We start from the raw sequence: 21955 nt of genomic DNA on the forward strand, positions 1-21955 counted from the left end.
ATCAATTTTAAAAGTCTCATTACATCGTTTTTTTTCATTCATTTTAAAATGTCTAGTTGTGCTGTCTAGTAGGAAAGAATGCCAGGCGAGCCGTTTTTTTGTGAAAAAAGTGCTCTGGTGTTTCTGTGTAGCCCTGCTGTATTTCACTGAATTAGCGGTCTCTGAACAAAGACAGGATTTCAGCTCTTGTTTATGACTATTCATACATACAAACATATGGCCTCTGATTGGCTAACAGCACTGCGATAGATAATCCACTGGAGATCCAATGTAAACCTAAAGGCCATGAATACACAAGTTGATGTAGACACAGTGCTTTTCCTGATTGACTCATTTTTCTGAGTATTTTCTTTTACTATCTACTGCAGACAATGGAGATTGAGGAACAGTTTCATATGCAGCATGAATATACAACTCAGAGAGACCTTTTGCATTTCACAAAGAACAAGAAAAAGTGGATTTTAGCAGAAGGAGACCTTTCAAGAACTGACTGTTCACTTGCTGCCTCATATATCTCACCCCTGACTAGATAATCATTGAAACTCACTTTATAGCAACGTTAATTGTAGTGGCTTATTAGTATATATAGCTTTAAAGTGTTGTGATATATATTGTAGGGTAAAAGGTATATGTTTTATTGCTAAAAATGCACACACACACACGCACAGTCAAATGCTGCAAACATGCTTGCATAAAAACCTGCTACGTGCAAAAGCACACCTACAAGCATATCTTGTTAGAGTGTATATTTGAGCCTCAGTGTTGCTTGAGGTGTTCGGTTAGCAATGCTCCAAAGAAGCGAGCAGGAGTAAATGAAATGTGGCGGACAGATTGCTATCCAATTCCTTCCAGTCGAAATGTGTTCCCCTGCACTTTGATTAATAGCACTGCACACAGCCATAATATAACATGTCATTTAATAGCACTTATTACAACAGAATGGAATCGAGACCAACTAACCGAGGCACACCTCAAACATTAACCCTACAGATCAAGCCCTACTAGGACCTTTATGGCACCATGGAACTTTAATCTGAGATTTTTCCTAATTAGGTCGATCTTGCACTCGAGGACACACGATATGTTATCTATAAAGGTGCTCTGTACATTCTTACTTTTTGTGATTGCACTTAGTTATGGACAGAGGAATATAATAGTGTGTCATTGCAATATTACAACTATACCCCGGACAGTTTTTACATAAGCATGGTTAGGTGTATAAGCAGTTTAAATTTCGTAATTTATCCAATGTAAACTTTGAATATTGTTAACATTATTGTTAATTTTTAATAACATACAATTATTACGTAACTGTATCTAACATACAGAGCCCTTATTCTATGTTGATGTGTATTTTACTGTCCTCCCCTGAAGCCCCCATTTATAATTAACGGTATTTTAGTCACAACAGACAAAATAGACATATTTCATTTTCTAGACTATTATCCTGTATTGTGCATTGAGACACTGCATATTAACTCCAGTGTGAATTAGGGGGGAAAACTACTGAAGTCTTTTAAATGTTTACTGTCATTTGTTACTTCACCTTGAGTTCACATCTTTTAATTGCTCTCCTGTAGCCTGCTGTGCCTGCCTCTCTGTCCTTGGGTTTCCAGCTATTTAAATCAGAATCTTTTTTTGCCACGGAATATTTTAAAAGTAGTCAAAAAAATTTACCCTTTGACCTTCCAGTCTTCTGCACAAAGCTAACATTGCTGTCTCACTTATAGGGGTGTGCCATATCATACTGCATTGCCAACATTTTTGAATATCATTATGGCAAAAATTGTAAAAAAAATGGTGATATTATTTTAGGGCCATAAGCCATCAGGGTACAACTTAAATATATACTACAGACATATTATATCTATTTTGTTTAGTATCATTTATTTTATTTCAATCATGGATATATATGGAGGGCATTATTAGTATCATGGCATGTTGTATCATTAATTTCTGTTACAATTTGGTGACAATTTCTATGAGAGTGGGGGTGTGCCCTATCATATCATATGCAATAATATCGCTAAATAAAATGTTATACTTGTTTTGTTGCAGTAGATTTTTTTTTATTCAACAAGTTGTTTGCAATTGTTATTGCAAAAACACCCTGAAATGTCATGATGTAACACTGCCTGGCCAAGAAAAAAGTAGCCACCTGGATCTAATTAAGCAAATGATGTGGGGTTGCTGCAGTTGGTCAGTTGATCTCTGATACACACACACAGTCAAATATAGCTCTGGAAAAAAATTAGAGAAAACTCAAAAATTATTAGCGATTTTACCAAATTGAAAACCTCTAGAATATAATCAAGAGGAAGATCTTGATTATATTCAAACCAAGCTGAACTGCTTGAATTTTGCACTAGGAGTGGAGCAGTGTGTAAGACTGGTAGAGGAGAACATGCCAAGATGCATGAAAATGGTAATTAAAAACCAGGATTATTCCACCAAATTTTAATTTCGGAACTCTTAAAATTTTATGAATATGAACTTGTTTTCTTTGCTTTATTTGAGGTTTGAAAGCTCTGCATCTTTTTTGTTATTTCAGCCATTTCTCATTTTATCTCATTTCTTATAAACGCTCTAAATGACAATTTTTTTTTTTTTTGGAATTTGGGAAAAAGGTTGTCCGTAGTTTCTAGAATAAAACAACAATGTTCATTTTATTCAAACATATACCTATAAACAGCAAAATCAGATAAACTGATTCAGAAACTGAAGTGGTCCCTTAATTTTTTCCAGAGCTGTAAAATGTACACATAGGCTACTATCCCATTCAATTGTCTTCATATTCTTGTGTCGGTCAACAGGAGCAACTTTGCAAAGCTAATGAGAACCACATGTGCAAACATTTGCCTTTCATTTCGCTCATCAAACTTCTATCAGAAACTCTAATCTTTCATCTATCACAAAGCAGCAGCCATAGATTATCTGCTTCCATCCACTGCAGAAAAGTATCAGCTTCACTGCGCATGCTTGAGAACAATGAGCCGAGCCGAAGCTGTTTTGTTTCCTGGACCAATTCACACCTGATCTAGTGCAAAAGACGCAGTGAGTGTACTGCACTGTAGTGTACTAACTGCTATTGGAACGCGTCCCGCTCGTTAGGGGACCACCGCACCTGCCTGGAGAGGCAGAGGGAACCACACATACACACACACAATATCACTTAGACAGTTTGCAATGCTGCTGAAGGCTACAATAACACTGTTAACATCTCCCTTTAACTGCCCTCGCGCCAGCACGCCCTCAGCCAGCACTTCACAGTGCGTGTTTTACAGAGCTCCTAACACGCCTCACACATGTTCACCCTTGAGGTGTCTTGGATGACCTTGTGTAGAGTGTGGAAACCCCTCCTTCTTTCTTCCTCCCACCCCCTCCTCTTCCTCCTCCTCATCATCCTCATCCTTCTCCATCCTTCCACCCCCTCCATCCTCCTCCTCCTCTTGTTCATGAGTCTTGCACAATCTCTGTATTGGACGGACGGCAAGCACTTGGTGCATGAAGCCTGTGTGTCCACGCGCTTGTTGCTTTTTTTCCCCACCTGTTTTGCGACAAGCCCCGCCTCCTGCGCTGGGATTGGCTAGAATAGTATAATCCCGCCCCATCACTACGATTGTCTGTTTACTTGTGGGCTATCCCAGAACATGTGCCAGGATTGGCTAGTAGTATCTCTTCTCTTCTCACGCTCTACGATGTGATTGGTTAATTCATTTCCACTCCTGCGTTGTGATTGGCAAGTGCATTCCCGTTCCTACGTTCTGATTGGCTAGTGATTTGTACTCACTATCCGCGGGCTGCTTGTGCAGTCTCAGCGCACGAGGCGACAACCAGCCAATTGTAGCGCAGGATGCGGCACCTGTCTGAAAACGGGTGGGTTACAAAAATAGCGTTTTTTCCTCCAGTGCTTTGCGAGCATCACTACTCTCACCGACCGCAGTGCATGTGGTTAGAAGTCCTAATAGAGATATCTGCAGGTTGCTGCTGAAGCTGCTGCTGACCCACGCACACATATTTATATAAGACAGCTCAAATCCTGGACGTTTTAGACCATTTACAGACTTACTAACTAATGGCATGCTGAAAAAAATATGTATAACTTACAGTGCAGCCAGTGCTGATGCGTTTTTTCAGCAGAGTATGCTCCATCTAAGAAGACGGCTGTCGTGTCCTGGACTCCCGCCACGCGCAGACACCTGTCCGGACATGTAGCGGTAAGTTGCGCACAGATGTTGTAGCTAAACGTCTCCTTGTCACATTCACAAGATAGTACTCAGACACCGTTAGATGTCAGTGGGTATGCATTATAGATATTAGCTAATGATGCATCTCTGCACGAGCTGGCTTCTGCCTGTTTGTAAAACTGCCCGTGCAAATCAGTGAGCAATCTGTAAAGGTTCTTTGTTTTTTAACCTCAGAGGAAAAAACAAAACAATGCAACAATTTGCTTTTGTTTTTTTTTCTCATCTTCTTCTCTACAATAGACAGCTATTCTATCGTTTCCATTCTATTGTTTATCTTCCAGGATATCTTACAGGTCTTCTTCGACCATGGCTCATATTTCCACTTGAGTGCTTGGACCCAATGGCAGGCAATCAATAGGTTGTATCTGCATTACTTGTGTTCAGTGCAGTGATGTGTTCATCCACTTGCATGTGAGGGTCTGTCTGCACTTACAGCAAACAGGCAGCGCACAACAGGGCTTATTGGAGGTGGCTCCAGTGCTCTGGATGTTGTTTATTGGATGGGAAGTTTCTCAGCACCCCTGGGACAAACCTGAACCTCAGAGTTTCATCATATGTTGCTGTTGTTTAGAGTCTACAATTGAGATTTATTTATTATTTGTTTCCTGTTGTTCTTAAATTCTTGTTTATCTCACTTCACTTATGTGAAGCTGTGTATGATGCTAGATTTTCTTTTTAATTTTTGTAAGGCCTACACAGCTATCACACTACTATCAACTATTAATAACTTTTATGACCATTAACTTTCATAACCATTAACTTCAAGGGCATGCATGTTTTGAAGCACAGTTAGAAGCAAAGAGGTGCAAAGATATGTTTAAAGATTGTTAGATCCAGAGGTTAATGGAGGCAAGATGTAATGTTCTAATAGGACTGTGTATAACATGTTAATCTGCAAATTGCTGTGGCAGAAGTAGGTTAGGTCCCCAAAGAGATGCTGATATACACATGGTGTATACATCCTCCATGGTAAACAGCATCTCTGTTACCCGGGGGGGAGGGAGGGAGGGCGATGGGGGTGGGGGCTCTGGCTTTGACTTGTGACTACAGATCCTAGAGGTGCACAGCTTTTCAGCTCAGAGACTGTGTTTTTTTTCTCATCGAAAATCCTCTGGGATTCTCTTCCCCTGACCCTCTGAGGACCCAGCAGGAAAGCGTTTTTTTTTTTTGTTCTTCTTCTGCAAGCACTGAGTTAAGTAAGACACTTTTTAAAGTAAACAACTGGAGAAAGTACACAGTTGGCATAATATATCAGACAGGTAATGATGGAAAATGATGCAGTGTTCTTATTTTTAATTATGCAGGCCAGCAGTGTTAATAGCTAGGCATAAGTAATGGACTGATACTAAAAAGTTGTTCTGAGGATGTTGCATAATGTGCATGCATTTCAGGAGTGCTTCTCTTCTGAGACACAGAACCTCTACCAATTTGTTTCTGAATATCTCCACACATCAATAATCCACCCTCTGCCTCTTCTCTTCCCTCTGTTGTTTTGCCTTTGCCTAACACAAACTGCAAAAAGGAAGATGTGTCTTCATTCCCTGCATGCTTGTCTGAGGAGTGGATGGTGAGATGAAAGCGGTGTCTCATCTCGCTCTCCTTCACCTGCATAGAGAAATGAAAGAAAGTAAGAGAGACAGAGAGAGTAAAGTTCCAGAGACAGTAAGGACATATCAAACGACAGCAGGAGAAGAGGGCAAGAGAGGAGAGAGCAAAAGTAACACTGATAGCTCCAAAACGAAGGAAAGTAGAAGAGGGGGGAAGCAGGAGATGAAAAGATAGAGGCAGTGGAGGAAAGAGAGAGAGCAAAGAGAGGTTAGATAGAAGAGGATGAGGTGAAAAGCGTAATGAGAGAGGAGTAGAATCCTGATGAAAGGATCGCTTGCCTGTGTGCTTTCACTATGAATGGAAGTTAACCTCTTGACAGACAGAGACATCTATTACCATGAAAACATCACCTCATCTCTCTTTCTCTCACCCTCTCTCTCTTTTCCTCTCTCCCTCTCTCTCTCTCCCTCTCTCGCTCCTTCCCTCCGTTGCCAGGAGATGAATTAGATTAATTGTGTTGTAATTGCCTCCGTCTGTAGATAAGAAACTTCATCATTTCAGCAAAATCTTTAAGCCCAAGCTTCATAATCACTCACTCTCACACTCTCTCTGTTTACACAATTCATTTTTTATTTAAATTCCATAACATATCTGTGATACTCTAGGCTTTGTATTATTAATGTATGTTCACTTTACAACCGCAAAATAGCCAGAAATCTGTTCCGGCTGCTCACTTGGTGGCCATAGCAGAAATGGATGCCAACAGAGCAAAGCTTAGTCTAAAATATACAATATTTAAAAATCTGTAATTTGTATTAATATTGTACACAACAGTAACTTACTAAGACTCTGATATTGTATTAAATAATAATAGTAATAATAATAATAATAATACAAATAATAATGTAACAAAAAATCAACCAGAATGCTAAAGTGTAGAATACCATTAAAACTTCACATTAAATGATAAAACAAATACAAAATAGTCTACTTTCAAGACAGCATAATGATAATATACTATTACCATGATATGGATTTTACAATTTAAAAAATTGTGATAATATTACTGTGTATGACACAATATGGCACAGTCCTAGCTGAAACCCTAGTAAATTGCTTGCGGAGACTATACAAATACAAATACCATATACCAGGTTATTCCCCCACTGGTGTATCATCAAAGCGTCCTCTTGTAATCCCATATCAAACACTTTCACATGGTGCTTGCAGGTACTATACATATCAGTACAATTCAGAAGTGCCTAAGAATTGTGGCTGATGGCTACAATCTGACGTTATCTTCCCAAGCAGAGACACATCTTGGGCTGCTCTGCTGCTCATTGGAGCTAGTCCTGTCGGAGGCTGACGAGAGGTCTGTCCACGTAAACAGCAGGTGTCAGTGGGCTGGGACTTGTATTGAACGGATGTAGATAAAATCTTGTAAAATGGTCAATAATGGGAAAGTCTGAGAGAAGACCCAAATTTCTTATTGTATTCTTTAGTTTCTTATAGCGTTATAAAAAGGAAACTTACAGGCTTTACAGTACAGCTTTAAAAAAGGCAAGTTAATGTTGTGGATAATATCAAATAATTGAAATAAACTAAACTAAATATGTCATACTTTTCCATATTTAATGTGTACACTCTTTACCTTCATGAGATGTACTATCTGGCTTCTCAAAGAAATCTGTAAGTGGTTTTCTCCACAACTTTCAATAATGTTGAGATTTGGATTCGTAGTTGATCAGGAGCAGTTATCTGCGGTACTTCACAGTATTTGTGTTAATGATGATAAAATACTCCTAAATAAGTTAATACCATGAATGTATTAATTGGTGTTGGTGTTCAGTTAGAATATAGATATTTGGTGCCACAAATCAATAAAATACAATATGATTCAAATTATACAGTATACTGATATATTGTCCCATCCTTAGTTAGAGGCCCCTTATTTGACTGCTATTTCGTCTTTTTAAGATCAATAAAAGGAAGGTGGTGTGACATTTGCACAATACCTGCACAATTTCAGGTGCTGAAATTGGTGTTTGTATGATTCATTCTGTCTCTTGTCTGATTTTTTAGCTTTGGGATTAGATTTGTGGAGTTAATCTCCAGAACAAGATTATGTTGAGCTGTATCTCTTTTTGAACAAAGGGATGATGAAACTTTGCCTTCTTTTACAGAGATCAAAGTTGTAGAGACATGCGGATGCTGCTGTGTCACAATCAGTGGAGTCGGTGTCAAATGCATTCTATTTTCTTTTGACTAGAGTTATAATCCTGCCCACTGTGAAACAGTGCTGAAAATAATGGACAAGCACAGCCAGCATCAGGGTAATCTGTCAGATTTGGTTGACAGTCCCTCATTTCTTGTCCTGGGAATGAATCAATGCCACGGCCAGGCCCTTTCTGCAGGCGAGTAAAGAAAAAAAAAAGGAGGGGGAAAGCGTGTTTCTGTGGAATAAACTTCTCTGTGTGCAGTTAGTCCAGACAGTATTGTTTAATTGGGTTTTCTGTTTCTTCACACTGCAGATGAAAAGGTCATGACTATTCCCAGTCTCTGCATGTGAGCTCACACTTGCACTTTCTAAATGTGACTGGAGATGACTGGAAATGGCTGGAGCGCGCCTTCGCTTTCAAGTCGACATATCTGACCGAGCTGTTATTTCTGCTCCGGCGGGGGGAGAAAAAAAACAAGCCATTAGGGGCAAATCAGATTATTGGATCCTATCTGTATTGTGGAATTCACACATTAAAGAGAAATGAGAAAGGCTATTCTAGGTAAATGTTAAGGCTGGAGGTGGAAATGTAAGTGGGCCCAAAAAGCTTCAGTGGCTTCAGTCTGTCATGTCCTGTCTGTTCTCTTGTCTGTATGTTCTCATGTGACCCGGCTCCTCTGTGTTTCATTCCCAGTGTTTTTCCATTCACCTGTGTTCATTTGTAGCTCCGCCCCTTCGTCCCAGGTGTTTCCTGTTTCCTGTGTGTGTGCACCTCTATTTAAGGTCCGTGTTCCATTTCCCTGGTGTCGATCCTTGTACGTTTATCGTCTGTCAGTGCTCTATGTGTTCCCCAGTTTCCTCAGTCCTGTTTTCAGATTATTCCATGTGTATTTTGTATTTGTTTTCTTTAATAAATCCTTTTTTGTTTGCATTTGCGTCCGCCTCCGCGTCCTCCCTGCACCCGCACCTGACACAATCCTTCCCTTGAAAGCAAATTGAGTGTAAGCAGCCATCTGCCATGCATTCGGGTTGAGCCGCACAATATGCTTTTTCAGTCTGTCCATCCAATCATTCTCATACTGCTTTGTTGCTGTGAAACCACATCATATCTATTCAAAGCCTTGCAAAAGAACTACAGCCCTGTGTCTGTCAGAGAGGTTTGACAGAGACTGTGCATCATAATAATCTGTTAGGTTGAAATATTTTGCCATAACACATTACGCTACAGGGACGCCAACACCAGAAGACAAGTTGTTGTCGGTGCATTAATCTGAGCGTAAGTGAGCTCAGCGCTTGTCAGAGCTAATTACCTGCAGAATGGCATAGAGAATTATGCCATTGTGGTTTATAGTGATGTTTCTATCATCTGTTCCAGGCACCCGTTATGTGTTTGTGTGTGGCATTTTATGGTTTGCACAGTGATGAACTGAGAGACTTGTTTAGTTGCAATGCTCATTAAGGCAAAGCGCATTATTAGCAGCGTAATATACTGCACTGCCTGCCCTGTTGAAACACACCAGTGTTTTATGGTGTTGGTATTTTGCAGCGTGAGGATGCAGAATGGTGTCGTGTTTTATGGTTGATAGTTTCTCTGCTGTGATGAAATATTGCGCCTGCTCGTCTGTGTGGGCTGCTCTCTCTCTCTCTCTCTCTCTCTCTTTCTATCTCTCTCTTCCTGGGAGATATTTATGAGTAGGAGGTGTGTGGAGGAGCAGAGGCCAAAGGAGTTCAGCATAACACTGTACTTCCATTTTTCCCTCTCTGATAATCTCTCACTCTCTAGCGCTCTTTATTATTCTAAGCTTTACTTGCCCCTGTTTGTACCCTGTTTGGCTCTGCATCAACATTTTATTGCAGAAATGACACTTCAGGTGACTTAAATGAGAAGAGGTGCACAGAAACATGTAATGATGGTAAAACTCTGTCAGTTTCACCTGCATTCTACGTCAACGCCAGGCGTGACATTTCGGCCTTGTCATGTCACACAAGATGTGTGTACTCATGTCTGTTCGATGCAGGAAAACATCCTGAAAATTGCCGTCTGTTTTGTCACGCTCTTCTCCACTCATGCGCTCAACCCTGAAGTATTAGATCATAATTGGCACGTGGTGAAAACATTTGAATTCCTGTTAATGAGACTAGTTGAGAGCACAACCTTCGCTGAAGCTAAAGGCCTCGTGTCACCTCGTGGCTCACGTTGAACACCGCTTTGGAGATGTATGCACTTCTCTTCCGATCTGTTTCTTTTCTCTGACAGCGAAGTGAACAGGATAGCTATTGAAAAACACAATGTGTCAGAAAGATCAGCTCACTCAGGCGGCGTAAAAAGAGGAAGGTCAATCTTTCAAGCCACAGAAGAAATCATAAAATCATAATAGATCAAAAGGGGTGTCATTCTCTCAACTTTCCCCTGAAGCAGAGACACGAACCAGCCACATTAAAAACCGATGAGCATAAAGAAGAAGAGTGACTGCTCTGTGATGAAATTGACCTATTTATTGGACTTTGTGCAGAAAGCAATGTCCTTATGTGCTCTCAGTTAGCCTATTGAACATGATCCCTCTTTACTGAGATATGCAACAGGGCGATTCGAGCATTCAGCAGTGTCATACAAGTCTGCAACTACAAACACGCCTGTCTGGCGGTAAATAAAGGTGATTGAGGTGCTTGGCGGCTATGACAGGGCATATAATTAGCCCCCTGCAGTGAAACCATTGTTCTGGAAGTGGGAAGAAGTGATTAAAGCAGATTCCCTGCAGCCATAGGGCCTTCGGAGAGCCACCTACCCCCACACCAGGGGACTTCATTAGGAAGTGTGTGTTAGCTGTGACTGCACCTGGGCCTCACACAGACACACACACACCACTTCAGCTAGCTTATCAACAAGCTTGTAATTTGCACACCACACGACATGAATATCCAGTTGTCTGTTGAATCTCTGCTGATGGGAAGAGGACTGGAAGAAGTTTAGAAATCTTGGACAACACTAGGGGAAGATCCCCTGCAGTTTTTAGTGTAGGGCTTGGTAATATATCTGGAAATATATAGTGTCTCATGCCAATGATAAATTTAGTTAGATTCAGGGGAACGAAGTAAACATTTTAAAACACAAACTGAATAAATGTCAGAAGCTGGGTGAATTGGCTGCCATTTGATATGCAGTGTAAACATGGCAGTGATGCTGATTTACTTCCCATATGAAAACTTTATTAAGAAAGTATTTATATTTGATGTCTAAAGAGTATTTTTCTTTATCTCTTGTAAGTTTCATTCAGAGATCAACTTTGTCACAAACGTTTCTCCTAAAATTGCACCAGGAGATAAAGCATGAGACAAAAATATAGCAAAATCTTTTTATTGGCTTGATTTGATCTAGTTTAAGACTGCATATTTTTTTCTTTACAATGAATTATGGTAACTCAATTTGGTAAAACAATTTAAAAAGCTGCAAAATCATATTAAAACTAATTTTAGTAAACATGCAAACATGATTTTAGCAGATCTGAGCACAAAACAACACTTTGAGACCCATACTAAAACTCAAAATAAGAATACTAAGGTCTTTATCTCAGTAGACACATTTGCGCCTCATGCTACTTATCCCAAAGTTTCTTTTCTCTTTCTACCTGATCTCATTGTTGTCTAGGAGAAACTACAGGGATATATGAGAGCTAATGAACAAAAAATCCTCAAATAGATTCGACTAAGTGGTCAAATGATTGGATAGATTTTTGACCAGCTCTTACTGCTTTTCTGTATGCCAAAACACAGTAAACACAAGTCAAACAGTCAGAGATGGCTTATCACAACAATACATAGGCACAGTGGTGTATATCTGCAGACTCTAATTTGTTTGTTTAAATGGAATTGTAAATGCTTGATTTCTTTTTTATTCGCCCTGCAAAATAAACAGTTCAAAAACTGTGTTTTTATGTTCACACCCTGTACATAATCCCATTTCCCTGGTAAAATGCTTATGTCCACCAATGTTGTGTTTTATGAACAGTGTCCGTGACCATACACTATGGACGTTTCAAACATGATTCGTCACCATTGACCAAAATTTTTCAGTTGTATGCCCAGCTTTACACCATACAACACAATCCTTTACTTAACCCACTTCATTTTGGGTCTGCTGAGTCTTGAGGTCAGTGCTTGGCCCTTGACTGGCTGAGGGTCAAATGCAGGTCACATTGGATTGTCTCCCAGACAGTGATACTTCCTCCAGATCTTTAAGAAAGAAAATCAATGCTTGCTTTTTTCTAACCTCTTCTAGGACAGCAGAGGATAAAACCCCAGAGAATTTTACACTTCAATTCATTAATTACAATTTGGGTACGAAACAAAGCCTTAGACTCTAATCTAAGTAGGAAATGTGTGAGCAGAATTTTTTTTGGTATGCAGTGTAAGCTTGGGACCTGAATAATTTTGGATTTTTTGGACAAAAAGCACCTGTGTAACACTCTAAAACTTCATATATAAATAAATAATAATACATTTATAATGAATATAACAATATAATTATTGTTATAATATAATAATAAGTATTATATTATATTATATTATATTATATTATAATATATTATACAGTACTTAAAAATTAGGACCATCTTTTAAAATAATAACAGTATTTATGCTGTGCATAAAAGTTAAAAGTTTGCTCTGTCTATTATGGCTGGACGAGTTGTTAAGAATTATCACTATATTTTTACACAAGATATAAGAAGAGACAATATTATTGTTTAAAACAATATAGACTATGTTGCGTTCCAATTAGATCCAATATTTTGTGCAATTTGAATTTTCTTTTAGTTGCTGATTATATGAAATTCTGATAGAACTACTAATATATACTGTATATACTATTATATATATATATATATATATATATATATATATATATATATATATATATATATATATATATATATATATATATATGTCTATTCTTTATACTCTATATAATAAATACCATAATATACATTTTATGGCACTAAATGACAAAATGGAGATATATATATTGTGTACTGCCATTCAGCAGAAAAATAACAAGATATATTTTTTATCTAGCAAACTGCTGAATAAGCTGATCTCTCCTGTACACTTAAGAGAGCCACAGGGTAGGGGTGGAGCTGTGGGAGCTTATTGATTTATGTCATGCACTGGAAACAGGTGGAAAAACAACCTTGCTCCAGCTGAGTTTGGAGAACTGATTTAATTATTCCAAATGATCAAAACTAAGCAAGCAAACCTGGATGAAATGTACAATATGTGCCCAAAAACATTAAAGGTCAGAGGTGTAAACTAGCCTGACAAGCATTCCTTTCTTAAAATTAGACACTCTGATGTTTCTATGGATGTGTTTTAGCAAATGCATTCCATTCAACAGGACTCCCCAGGTCTTCACTAGACATGCAAATACTGATGGGTACTTTTTTTAAATGTCCAGTAAAGTGACAAACTTTACCTCTTTACAGTTTTTGAGTGCCATCCTTCCCCCTTTGAACTAAGTTACAAATGGGACAACCCGACTTGGACCTAACACATTGTCGAAATAAATAAATAAATAAATAAAAAGGAACACTGCTTTGTTAGCATGCCAATATCGATGCTTTGCAAGCATGTTGTGATTGCAGAGGAGCTGTAAAGTCCAGCAAACTTGCTGCTGGATTTATGGCATTGGATCTTTACATAATGCAGCTGTTCTTATAAATTCTAACAAAGAAAATTATACATTTGTGGGTTAATTTGGGTGCTTCAGCAGCCACCTTGCAGTGCTTCTATCTTGCATATTGCCTCTAAACCAATCTTGAAGCTTGGAGGCCAGGTAGCTCTAACATTTCACCACTATTTCTTAATCCCAACAAGAAAGTGGTGGAAACAAAGGGCAAAATGTGATTGGTCCTTTCATTGCCTGAGGGCTCCCTTAAAATGGCTCAATAAACAATATAGTCCACTCTGCAGGGAACTACAAGCGTGATTAGAATGGACTATAAGTTAAATGACATGCCACGGTGCCTCAGTGAAAGCACTTAATATTGACTATTAAGTTATTTCTAAGACCATAAACTTTACTTAGTGCTCTCAGAAACCAGTCTTTATCCTCTAAAGGTGTGTCTTTTGAGAGTAAGTTCATTTTAACACAGTCAGTTCAGTAGACGTTGGCTTGCTAACAAATCAAAGCTAAGCCTAGCCAGCTACAGGTCCAAACGAATGTGTTGCATTTCGACTTTTAGTGTTTTTAGCGTCAACACAGTCGGTAGCTCAGCAGTTATACAGAATTTCATCTGCAGCATGCTGTGTGGCAATCATTGGCTCTGTAGTCTATCCAAGTGAGTGAGCAACATATCCAAGACCAGGGGAAAGATTTAATTTCAGCTATTCTGTCTGTTCAGTGCCAGTCGCTTAACTTCATTATTTAAATTTATTTCTTTATCATCCATACATTTATAAATGGACTTTTGCTCACCCAGAATTTAACTTGGTAAATGGCTAGAAATAATAGAATAGAAACTAGTTTCCTGATTAATTTCTACATGGTTTACATGTGTTTCCTACATGGTTTATAGTGGTGTGAAAAAGTTTTGCCCCTTTAATGATTTTGTTTTTATTTTATGCGTGTTTGTCACTCATTTCAAATCATCAAACTAATTTAAATATAAGGCAAAAAAAGTACACGAAAAATGCAGTTTTTAAATTAAGATGTTAATTATAAAGGTAAAAAAATCCAAACCCACATAGCCCTGGGTAAAAAGTGTTTGCTCCCCCAGTTTAAACATATATTAACTGTGGAGTTCAATTTCTCTAGCCCCACCCAGGCCTAATTTTAACCAAGAAATCATTTAAATATGACCTGCTTGACAAAGCAAAGTAAACCTAAAGATTCTTAAAACTAGACATCATGCCAATAAGAAAGAGACTGAGCCTGCATGACAGAGGGTCTATACAAAAACTACTGTTGAGCAAAAAGAACATTAAGGCTTGTGTTTACTTGTGTTGTCTTTGACTAATATTTAAATTTGTTAGATGATCTGAAACATTTAGGGAGTGACGAACATACAGAAAAATAAGAAATCATGAAGGGGAAAATACTTTTTCACACCACTGTAGTTGGTGACCCTATAAACAAACAGAACCTTTTGTTAGAGTATTTTGAAGATACCATGGACGTGTTGTAAATATGTAACCCTCTATCAATGCTGTACACATTAGAACACATAATATTTAACTGTAGCCTTATCTAATCTTATTGTTTGGAACTGTCAAAAACCTGTCTTTCAGTTTGACCTTCCTATTGGACTTGAAAGTAATGCTGCTTTATCAGGACAGCACAGATTACAGATCAGTGGCAATAGGTGACCTCTGAGAGATTTTTCTTTAGTGTGAGAAAAGCACTGTAGCATTGCTCTTTTTTTCTCCTGGAGTGGCATGTTTACCTGTGAAATGTGATTGCAATCCCATCATCCATCCCTCCCTCCCCCTCTTCTCGCTTACTCTCATCTCTCGTGCTTTCTCTCTGTGTCCTGACTTTGCTGGAATTACTAATTCAATTTCGAGGATCACCTCAGGCCAGCGCAAAAAGCATCAATAACACTTGTCAACAACGGACACATCGAATTTGTGCTTTGTCAGGGGCTGCAATAAAAGCGGAGGCAGAAAACCCAACCCTGAGCCCTTCTGATTGTCAGTTATTGTTTCTGTGTGTCCTCGTCTCTGACACAGCAACATCAGGCAGTCTGCACACGATCCAAGCTTGCTGGAAATCTCCACTGCAGGCCAGGGGATGGGAAGGGGAGGAAAGGGAGGGCAGTGGGGTAGAGAGGAAGATAAGGACGGCAAGAGAGGGGTACGGGTAGACTGAAAAAAAAAGAAAAAAATGGACTGCAAAATCAGCAAGCTGTTTTTCTTACTGATTCTCCAGACACAACTACTCCTTACTGTGCCCGATAGTGCTCTACCACCTCATGCATTGTGTCTGAGACTCTCATGCTCTGCCCTGCTGTAGATTTCTGGAGGAAAGGCTAATTCAGCATATCTAGAGTATCTTCGCTTATCTTTTCCCTGAGGGAAGCACAGTTAAACATCAGTTTTTAAAATCTCTTTAGCTATCTGATGATGCATTCGTAAAATATTACCCACAATAAAAGCGCAACGCATACGACAATCAGCCACATCTGGCCTCCCATTAAGATCGCCCCAGCCCTGTTGCTATGGAAACAATAATAGGAGTGAATAGTGGGCTATCAGTCTGACAAAATGTTTGTTTGGTTCATGCATGCCATGTAGAAGTACAAAACATGGCTCTTTTGACAGGACACAGCATTGTGCATTTGCTGTTACTTAATCAGACAATAATAAACAGTATTAATCAACTAGCCATCTATAGAGCTTACTTTATTCATCAGCTCCTTCTTTAGACTGGAAATGACTGTGCATGTTCTGCTCACACAAAGTGACATGCTTACTCACCACATACAATCTATACAATTCATTGAGATGATTTATGTGTTCATGTCTGGATTGTATTTCTGAGCAAAAAAAGAAAAAAAAAAAGAAAAAAAGCAATCGTAAACTATTTTCACTATTTATATAACCTTGGACACGGTTTGCTTGGCTGCTTCTACTTATTCAGTTCTTATATCTTAAATTTATTGCTAACTAGCCAGAGTTATTTAATCAAGTGATTTAAGCAATACATAAATTAAGCTTCTTCAACACAACAATTAATGCCGCAATCAATTCAGACTTGCTGAGAGTGCCACTCCCTAATGCTGTTAAGTGGTGCTTCATATTTGATTGCTCAGTATTTCTTGTTTGGATTCATAGGGTGCAGCCAACCAGGCTAAGAAAGGATAACAACTATAAATAGACAAAATCCATTAAGTTTTTATTTCTAGATTGTTAGGCAATCTAAGTGAAAGTGCTTTATATTTAATATCTAAGTGACGCTGATATTATTTGTCTGAGCGAAACTAATAAAATAATGTATTTGTCTTTATAGAGCTTATGAATTATATAGCTCATTTTACATAAAAAATCAAAACGAACAGCACTAAGGGATAAACTAAAGCACAAATAGAAGATAAAACATAAAACAGAATTGTAAAGACAACACAAGAGTTAAACAATATCACAATAATAAATACTCAAGTGTTATACCAATACATGTAGTGTTACAGGTATCTCAAATGCATAGCAGTCGTGACTTTGTAACCAGTCAGTGTTCGCTGGGCCAGACAGTGATGATGCTGATTTTGCGTGGCAGGTTCTGCGGCGGCATATTTTCTCCATAGACTGCAACATCTGCTGCTCAATATGCTATAGGTGTGAGGCAGGTTTGGTGGCAGGGTGCCATGTATTTGCTGGAGAATGGGAGCACTGAAGGAAGTGATGAAGGAAAGTGTCAGTACAGCAGGAAAGAGGAAAGATTTTTGTGTTTTCTACATAAAAAAAATCTATGGCTACTTTAGCCATTACGAGGCCCTGGAAACACAATAAGAAAAAAAAATAGTGATTTAGCAGTTTTTGAGAGGAAGCGAGTCTGGTGATGGCATTGCTGTATTTTAAGGCTATATTTGTACCCACTAGCATCAGCGCAAATGCACAACCCAGGAAGCATAGTCTGTCTCACATCCTGACACACCAGTTGGATTGTGTATCTGATTTGATAAATTGGGATATATTGCAATACTGTTAGCAAGGAGAAATATAAATTATTTAAACACAACAAAATGAATCACTGTCTAATGCCAATGTTTACATGTAAACTAGAACCAAAGGCTATTTTTGTAGGATGCATTGATAGTTTGATATACCTTTTTTTTACCTTAAAAATGTAATATACAAATGAATAAAAAATGGATACTGACTTTTTTTAAATCAAAAAGCTCAAGTTTATCTATATTTTGTTACACCCCTACACACACTGGTGTCACACTAGTCATTTACTAGTCATTTTTCCCAAGCTAATATGCCTATTCATGATTATGGTTAGCCCTGCTCTCTTGTTTTTTGTTTTGTGCATGCGGATATGTTCAGTTTGCTCTTCCACTAAATATATTTGTACCTTCTCCTTCCAGGGTTTACTCACTCACTCTGTATGGTGCTGAGACCATGAGATCTCATCATGTTGTGGGTCGGTGGCCTTGGTCCTGCCTAAAGTGTGGCAGGAACTGTCCAAGTGCGTGAGGTCAGCACCCACACGAAACTATCATGGGGACAGAGAGCTACACCCAGCAGCTGGAGACAAGTGATGGAGCTGGGACACTGGCCAGTATCACCGGCCTGGAGGGGCAAATGGGAGCAAGTACCACCGCAGGGTGGTACATGCCTTATCCAGTCAGCTTCCAGGTATCACTTACCAGTTTCCTCTTATTGGAGCTGGTTCTGGGCTTCAGTAGTAACTTGACTGTGCTGGTGCTTTACTGTTCCCAGTCCAACCTGGTTGATTCGGTCAGCAACATGGTCACGGTCAACTTGCACATCCTGGACATTGTTGTGTGTGTGCTGTGCCTGCCGCTAACTGTAGTCATAGTGCTGCTGCCGACAAGCCGCAACCTGGCGCTCATCTGCTGCTTCCATGAAGCCTGTGTCACGTTTACCAGCATCTCCACGGCTATTAATGTGCTGGTCATCAGCCTGGACCGCTATGACATTTCAGTTCGGCCTGCTAACAGGTTCCTCACCCCTCGATGGGCAGCTCTTCTGCTGGCCGCTGTATGGGCTGTGTCTCTTGCTGTCTTCTTCATCCCCTTCATTGAGGCGGACTTCTTCTCTTCAGAGCCGGAGAATGGGCTGGTCGACAGCCCCTTGACCCCAGCTTGGCGTAATCGGACACTGCTCTGTGTGGGAGGACAGGGATATCATATGGGCCTTGGGATGTACTATCACATCCTTCTACAGATACCCATCTTCTTTGCCACATTGGTAGTCATGCTCTTCACCTACTCAAGAATCCTTCGGGCACTTAACATACGCATCGGTTCGCACATGAGGAGGAGCCAGAGGAAAAATGCACCCACCTGTAGAGGGCGGCGCAAGAAAAAGAAGAAAAAGGCGAATCATACAGATGTTGAAGCAGGAGGGCAAGCAACAAACCAAACCAAGAACCTTACACACCCTCCACTCATCTCCTCTCCAACTCCCACTCCAACTGCCACCTCACCCCCACCCATGTCCTCCACCCCTCTGGTCAGTGCCAGCACTGCTACAGCACCAGCCCCAACAGTAGGAGTTCAAGCCTCGGTTTCCGCCATCATTGCTCTCCGCAGGGCTGTAAGGCGGCACAGAGACCGAAGGGAGCGCCAGCGGCGGGTCTTCAGGATGTCCCTCATAATCATCTGCAGTTTTGTGGGCTGTTGGGCACCTATTTCCGTGGCAAACATCCTTATCCTCACATTGGGCCCTAGTGATGGACTGGTTCGAGCGCGGCTTTGGTTCTTGGCCATGGCATATGGCACTACCATATCCCATCCGCTGCTTTACGCCTTCACGCGACAGAAACTCCGTCGGGCACTCAGGGCCAAGGTGAAGAAGCGGGTGGTGTCCTTACTGCAAGTGGATCCGTCTCCAGGTGGAACTGTCATCCACAACTCCTGGGTGGAGCCACGGCAGGGGGGTCGAAAGCTCCGTTTGGAGGGAAGTGATGCCACAGATCGGTGTCTAACAGAACCACTATGAAATGAAGCAGCAAGCACACTGGCATACCTGTTTGCTCAAGGTGATAGCACTCCAGACAAAGAATTGGCAATGCAGCCTTTTCATACAGAGTCATACAAATAGAATGTGCTGTCCAACTCCAAAGTCACATAGGCAGGAAAGACTATGATGAACTCAGTGGACTGCATTATGGTCACGAAAATGTAAATGATATAAACTGTGTGTGCTAAGCTAGTAACATGCTGATTGACAATGATGACAATGATTGTTTATTTACCATTTTACTTTAATGTACATTATTTTATTGTGAAAGTGATAAAGAAATAATCAGGATTATTACAAGGAGGTCTATTTTGAAGTTGTTTTATTTGTAGTATACATTTCTGGAGAAACCAGGACCTATTTAATTCCTCTATTTATGTTATATCCTAAATGTAATGTGCAATATGAATTCTCTTTCTTTGGAGATGACTGTATATTGTATATAATGTGCAAACCGTGCGTAATTGCAAGAAATTTATGACAGTCAGTAATAAGCTAATCTGCAATACAGCTACTTGAATTCAAAACGGGGCAAAGGCACAGGTGTGCCAATTAAGCAGCTCATTTGTTCGTTAACTAGCGCTTCTGTTGGAGACTGTTGGACACAGAAGCCACCTCTGGGCCTCCTTAGCAACTGCTGTTTAGGAAATTTTACAACCACCAGCAAACTGTGAGAGGGGGGAGAAGGCTGATGCAAAAGCTCAAGCTCTCTCTGTTAGATTTGCCCCTGGCCTCCTCCTCACACACCTACACATTTGTACACACTGAGTTAGACACGGACATTAAACACTCAATAGCCCAGCAGCACAGTGTACAGACTTACTACAAGATCTTGTTTACATAATGGTAAACTTGCTCTTTGAGACTGCTCCTCAAGGCGCTAATGTCCTGTAACAGCCGCGAGTGGAATAAATGAACATGCAGTCATTATGGTGTGTCATTTAGATGCATGTGAAAGCATCCTCCGCTATAAGGGCAAATGTACATGCTAACATTTATCTTTTCAAAGCCTCTAGTCCTTTTTACAGCTGGACCATGCCTTACATCTCTCCACAAAGGTTACCATGGTGTTAAATATGATTTTTTTTTTTGTCTTACGAGGCTGTCTGGAGAACGGAAAAGTGTTTCTAATGTGTTGCATCATTTAGCACTGTTTAGTTTTGTAAGAAAAGTGTCCAGAAGTCTGATTGTACTGACTGTACTTCACTGGAGTGTTTAAGAATTAGTGAATTCATGTTGAAAGTGTCTAACATTTCTCTCTGTGTTCACAAATGCTAGCTACTCAGTGTCTCCTCAACATGTTAGTGTGTAGAGCCTCAACCAGTTTCAACCAGTGTGCATCAGTGAGTGTGGGTGTATATATACTCAAAGCGAGAGTGTGAGAGTGATTGTGAGAGAGGGACATTAACATAGACACAGGTCCAAGTGTAGTATAGTAGATGCTATTCAGTGTACATACTTTATATACATGTTTTATAGAACAATGTATTATGTGCTATGTCTCTGAACACAGTACACTGTTTACAGTGTCCATATCACAACCCACACAAATTATATCCCCTAGATATAAGAGAATTCTTCACATGCCCAGAGCATAAACTATAATAATACAAGTACAATAATCTGATTATTATGTTGGGTTGAGTACCAACTACATATGGGTAACTATGCTCTCAGTAAACGTTGTAGAGTTTTGTTTTAATGTGGTAACATAATGTTATATGTACATAAGATATACAGGCATTAAACTTGATTAGGTTTCTGTTGATGTTATAAAGGACTTCAGTGATGTAGTTCTCAAGCATTTTACATAAAAACACACCTGGACCGCTCTGAGCAGAGGACGGAATCCCCCAAGGCCTCACCAATCCAGCCACGCTGATCGCTCTGTTTCCCTGGGGTCTGTGTGGAGATGAAAAGATCAGGGGGATATTTTCCATTGTTAAGTACCAGTGATGCAACTGTTTTCTGTTCACAGGTTAGAAATTTATCCCTAACTTTTTTTTTTCTTGTCGACAAACACACTGTGTTGGGTCAGACGCATATCTTTTGACCATGCTCTGCATGTTCTATAATGTTGTAATTATTGTATAATACTGTTGTTGTGCTGTTTCATGTTTCGTATGTCTGTATCAATAAATTCAACAGTTTCAGTTCAACAGGAATTGGTTCATTATATCAAAAATGCAATCAAAATAAAGTCCACCGGCAGAGAGAATAAATACTCGTCACCTTGTGCATC

The 21955-nt window shown here is 39.7% G+C and overlaps 1 protein-coding gene and 1 long non-coding RNA gene across 3 annotated transcripts in view; one reads left to right on the forward strand and one right to left on the reverse strand.

Annotated features, from left to right (window-relative positions):
* Positions 1-3933: 3933 nt before the first annotated feature.
* Positions 3934-21935, forward strand: LOC103037850 (G-protein coupled receptor 22). Its single transcript, XM_007253276.3, has 2 exons — positions 3934-4217; positions 18093-21935. Exon 2 carries the CDS (start codon positions 18226-18228, stop codon positions 19690-19692), a length of 1467 nt encoding a protein of 488 aa, XP_007253338.3. The 5' UTR covers positions 3934-4217; positions 18093-18225; the 3' UTR covers positions 19693-21935.
* Positions 21496-21955, reverse strand: part of LOC111193766 (uncharacterized) — a 50055-nt gene continuing 49595 nt past the window's right edge. The window contains exon 4 of one of the 2 annotated variants that reach the window (XR_002650706.2): positions 21496-21615. This is a non-coding gene — a long non-coding RNA (uncharacterized LOC111193766). The remainder of the gene's footprint in view (positions 21616-21955) is intronic. The other variant, XR_002650707.2, reaches the window with a different exon arrangement.

Source organism: Astyanax mexicanus, chromosome 5 (assembly GCF_023375975.1).
Source record: "Astyanax mexicanus isolate ESR-SI-001 chromosome 5, AstMex3_surface, whole genome shotgun sequence".
NCBI lineage: Eukaryota > Metazoa > Chordata > Actinopteri > Characiformes > Acestrorhamphidae > Astyanax > Astyanax mexicanus.

Bases quoted from the DNA above. Each gene is read 5' to 3' on its own strand.
- LOC103037850 (XM_007253276.3), top strand. From the start codon at position 18,226: ATGGGGACAGAGAGCTACACCCAGCAGCTGGAGACAAGTGATGGAGCT.